The sequence below is a fragment of the Triticum urartu genome, chromosome 2, assembly GCF_003073215.2.
Source record: "Triticum urartu cultivar G1812 chromosome 2, Tu2.1, whole genome shotgun sequence".
In the NCBI taxonomy this organism is placed as follows: domain Eukaryota; kingdom Viridiplantae; phylum Streptophyta; class Magnoliopsida; order Poales; family Poaceae; genus Triticum; species Triticum urartu.
The window spans coordinates 136,310,271-136,315,238 of NC_053023.1; the positions used below are offsets into that span (position 1 = coordinate 136,310,271).

The following is a 4,968-nucleotide window of genomic DNA, read 5'->3' on the forward strand; positions in this document are numbered from 1 at the left end:
GCCCGATCCGCTGCCCGCCATGCCGGAGACGGCGTCGATGATGAGTTTGGATGGCGGAGGGAAAGGGAGTGAAGTGGCTAGGATTTGCTCCGGCGAGAGATAAGGACAAATATAAGTGGGGTTGGGTGGGCCAGCATGGGCCGGGTCCGACGTGGCGGGCGTGCCCGGGCGCCCCCATATCCGCCCCAGGTGCTGGTTAGCCAAGGCGTTTGAAGCCCGTTTGAGGCGTCCATCTAGGTCAAAAACATGTCGGTCAGTGACCGGACGGCCCGTCCGGACGTATAAGGCGGGTTTGAGAGGTCTCGCTGTAGATGCTCTAAGCGTAGTAAAACGTGAGAAAATGTCAAATGTTGATTTAACCAATTCAAAACACTGAAATTAGACATCTCATGGGCTGGTTCTTCGGCCCTGGCCGAAAGCTTCGACGGACCTGGGCCACAAACAGTAGACAGTCCACTACTCCACACCCCCACACCACATCCAGTCGACGACACCATGACCCGCCGCCGCCGCCGCCGCCGTGCACGCCCCGCCTCGCCACCGGCGGCGCTGGAAGACGACGACCTCCTACGGAAGATTTTCCTCCTCCTCCCACCTCAGCCCTCCACCCTTCCCCGCCTCTCCGTCGTCTGCAAGCAGTGGCGCGACGTCGTCACCGACCCCCAGTTCCTCCGCGGCTTCCGCGACCAACACCGGAAACCTCCCCTCCTCGGCCTCGTCATGGGCCACACCGGGTCCCCCTACTTCAGGTCCGATCTCGACCCTCCAGACCACATCCCGCACGAGCGCTTCTTCCCTCGAGACGTCCGCAGCATGAACATGGACATATTCGACTGCCGCCATGGGCGCGTCGTCTTCTTCGCCCAACGGCTGGGCGAGGTCGTGCTGTTTGACCCCGCCACGGGAGGCCGCCGTTGTGTGGTCGTTCCACCAGTGTTTCACGGAAAGGAGATTGGCGTCTTCAACGCCGCTGTGATTTGTGTTTCCGGCGACGAAGGCCACGTGCACGGCGATTGCCACACCAGCCCATTTCAGGTGGTCTTGATAGGTATCCACGATGACAATAAACGAGCATTTGCCTCGGTCTACTCATCGGAGACTGGAACATGGGGCGAGCTCATCTCAACAGCAGCAATTCGGTATATGTGTGAGCTGAACCGTCCCAGTACCCTTGTAGGGGATTCTGTTTATTGGGTGTTTGATGGCAATGAGGATGGCATACTCAAGTTTGATTTAGATAGGCATAGCCTAGTTAATATCGAGATGCCGGATTTCATGTATTATAACTGCTCGAGCAGCTTTAAGATCATGTCGACAGATGATGGCAGTTTTGGCCTTGCTGCCTTGGAATACCAAAAATTCGAAATGTGGGAGAGGGAAGTCGATTGTGATGGTGTTGCTGGATGGGTGCTGCAGAAGACCTTCGAACTGAACACAATCCTTGGTCTAGGGCCTATGGGAGGATGTGATAATCTCATGTTGGGGTACGATGAAGATGATCGTGCGATTTATGTAAAGACAGATATTGGTGTCTGCATCATTCAGCTTGAGACAATGCAGTTCAGAAATCTTGGCAAAGATAATTTCACGACCACCGCCTATTATCCGTACAAAAGTTTCTATACTGCAGGTATTTCGCTCTTCACATTTCCAGAAAACAGAAACATGGAAATAGCCAAATTATTTGCACTTGGTTGCTGGAATAACTTCATTGTCACGAAGTGTTTGTAACTGATTAACTATACTATGTTGTGGCACTTAAATATTCTCATCTTCAGAGAGAGGAAGCAGTTTTAACTAATTTATTCTATGACATTGTATATAGATCCATCACAGAATCTGGCAAAATCGTTAAAATCAAAAGCTTATTGCTTTCTTTCTATACAGACATTATACGATGGTTATGTCCGTTCGTATGTACCAATATTACATCTTTTGAGGATGGGCTGCACATGGCAGCTGGAAATTTGCGAGATGCAAACTAAAATTAAGTTTAAACTCTGATAGTGTGCTATTATAGGTAAGCAATTTAGTGGTTGTTTGGCCCATTTCGAAGCACAAATCTAGTAATATTATTCATTCATTTTTTTCCGTGATATAATGTTCATCTCTAGAAATCTTTCTATTAATCATACATCTCATATAGCCATTTTCTGCATATTTCCTATCTTGTTGCATTAGGCTGAAGATTATAAGTTCTTGGTTACTGACTAGTTAGTGTGTGTGTGTGCCGAGAAAATGTTAAAACGTTAGGTTAAGCGATGAAACAATGTTCTTGCAACATTTTCACTTTTGGATGTTCAATTCCCCTTTGCTGCTTTTAGTTCTTACAGTTATTCTGTTAAAAGCAGTAGTTTTTCCCACAATATCACACCAACGACCATTTATCATTTTTCTCTGCAATAAACTCATCTGTCACCTACTCACACTAACACTCAAGACAAGAGTATGAGGTGTGTCTTCCCTCTTGTCCCCCTTTTTTCCATTTTCCCAGTCTAATGATATCATTTCTCTGTGCTAGTGAGTGACTTGGCAGTATGCGATAGGACTGGTGACCTCTTTGCACCTCTTGCAAATGATTACCTCCTTGCTTCATGGGGTGTAGGAGCAGTAGGAGGTAATGAAGCAGCTACCTCGAGTGAAACCTTACCGGATGGAGGTAACGTACATGTATCTTGGAATTTATGGGTCTGTAATCCTTTATACATCGGAGATTTGGACTTTGGTAGGTCGATTAGTAACTGAATTGTGGGTTGCTGTTAGCAACGTCGTTAATTTGAAATATGATTTCACCTGCTGCTCTGCTAGTTACTGATTTGTTATTACCTCATTCCTGTCAAACTTTTTACAATAAAAATAAAATAAAATAACAGGTTTGTGTGTGCCAATTTCATTACTAAGTTTCGAAGCGGGGATTTGGAATGCAGGGATATTGTGGGTTGGTCTGACTTGGGGTTTGACTCTTTCATTCTCTTCTCGCCCTGCAGGTACGGTCGGCATGTCAAAGCACATAGATCAAGGAAAGGATGCAGATCCTGTGCCTAGCCGCGCACTAAAACAAACACGAATTGACGTGATATTCAAGAAGGAGACCGAGACAAGATCAAAGCTTAGCAAAGCTTGGGCAAAATGGTTTCGGAGCAATGGTGTTCCTGGAAATAAAGCAGACTGCCCACTCTTTCGTAGTGCCTTGAAGCTAACACAGCAGCTAGGTACCCGGTTCATTGCTCCTACAGGCAACGAAATAGACGGTGCAAATCTGGATGCCAGTGATGAAGAACTTCCGTAGGTATATAGAAGGTGAACCGCTTGACAACGTGGGAAAGCTAACTACTTTATATCATGTTTGTACAAACGGCTCGTGACTATGAACTGGTGATCCATGCTTTTGTAAGTTGGTTGTAGGGCTAGTTGAGTACTGCTTCATGAAGTGTACCGAATCCTCTTGACCCTTGTTCCTCATGAGTATGCGAGCTATTTTCCTTACTAAGTTGACTAGAGTTTTAATAAGATCCTTGTCTATTATGCTATGAGTGTCCTCTCCTCTTCCTCTAAAGGATGCAGTATAGGATGCCTGCATTGTTAGAAACTTGTGGTGTTGGTGGTCAGGTCAGAGCTAAGTATTCCGTAGTTGACAGCTAGTAATGCAACATGGTTTATCAATTTTGTTTGATTGTTTTGCATCATTTTTTAACCACCCTACTTTTGATGTTAGAAAACTTCTTCCTGTTCCCCAACTACACATGACAATCTTCAATTTTCGGTGACCAACCCAATGGCGGTTTACTGCAAAAATCAAGCGGCATGACAAATCGACAAGAGATCGATGGCTGATGAGAGCGAAGATCGTTCCCTAGACAGAGCTCCATGACTGGCACATTTCCAGGCCGTGCAAGAAGCTTGAGCTTTTCTGTGAAGAGTATACCCCAAGCCTGGCCGGTGTGATATATTGCCCACTAACCAATCAACCTTTCCAATAATCACACCCTTGAATCCACATACATACAGTGGAATCTACCTTTGCTTGCGCTACTCCGCCCTCTCTTCCAACATTGCGCGGAGTCATTAGCGCCTTTCGACACCTCTATCAGGCTAGAAAGTCAAGTTGTTTAGCCACACTTTATGGCCGTTTTTAAGTTGGTGGTTGCCTGCTCACCCGGTCAAAAAACCACCCATCTGGAGCCCCTATCTTTCAGAACCCTCTCATGGCTAATCTTAGCAACACTGCACTGGCTGCCGGAGCAGTCAGGCATATCTGGATCCTGTGTGTGTGCTGACTGCTAAACAAAGGTTGGTTGAGAGTTGAGACTTGGGTGGTTGCAAGGCATGCAGCAGAGAAGCCGAGGGCCTCTGCTGAAGTGTGTAGGTTATGGTTCACACATCAGAGGAGCCACAATTAGAAGACGTTGGCTGCACACCTGACCTGACCTCCCATGGTCGGTCATGCCCTATTTTCATGGAGTATCTTCTGAATTGTTCTCTGTAATAATAACCGTAAGGAAGTCGCTGCCATGACATCTTTGTAGCGTTAGATACTAATACATGCTATGCATATCTTTCTCACAAGTTGGAGTGTGACCTGATCCTTTGGCTATAGGTGCAGTGCAACTGTGCAGGTGCCTGCGACAGCTCATCCATTGGCTCATTCCTTTCTAGGCCTTTGCCTTGTGGCCTTGTGACGCCTGCTATTCCAAGGATGGAGTTCAAGACCTGATCAAGGGCTGTGCTGTTTGGCTTCAAGTCAATTTGGAACTGCCAATTGTGTGATCTTGGTATTATTTTTTTCCCTGCTGGTGCAAAGCAGGCAGAAATGGAGGCTGGGGGATTTGGCTAATGCAGGTTGCTGGCGGTTCACTAGAGAAATAGGGTCTGCATGTAACTCTATATCTAACTTAAGATTCCTCTAATAATTAGAAAGCTTGCACCCGAGGAGTTTGCTTATGGCTGACGGTATGAGCTCCATGTCCA

At 46.7% G+C, this 4,968-nt stretch overlaps 1 protein-coding gene across 1 annotated transcript; it reads left to right on the forward strand.

Moving 5' to 3' along the window:
• The first annotated feature begins 412 nt into the window (after positions 1-412).
• Positions 413-3,490, forward strand: LOC125536367. The gene is made up of 3 exons (XM_048699567.1): positions 413-1,630; positions 2,522-2,659; positions 2,988-3,490. Exons 1-3 carry the CDS (start codon positions 496-498, stop codon positions 3,287-3,289), a joined length of 1,575 nt encoding a protein of 524 aa, XP_048555524.1. The 5' UTR covers positions 413-495; the 3' UTR covers positions 3,290-3,490.
• The last annotated feature ends 1,478 nt before the right edge of the window (positions 3,491-4,968 follow it).

Bases quoted from the DNA above. Each gene is read 5' to 3' on its own strand.
- LOC125536367 (XM_048699567.1), top strand. From the start codon at position 496: ATGACCCGCCGCCGCCGCCGCCGCCGTGCACGCCCCGCCTCGCCACCG. The intron at 1,631-2,521 runs GTATTTCGCTCT...TCTCTGTGCTAG, and splicing joins CAAAAGTTTCTATACTGCAG to TGAGTGACTTGGCAGTATGC. The intron at 2,660-2,987 runs GTAACGTACATG...CTCGCCCTGCAG, and splicing joins TGAAACCTTACCGGATGGAG to GTACGGTCGGCATGTCAAAG.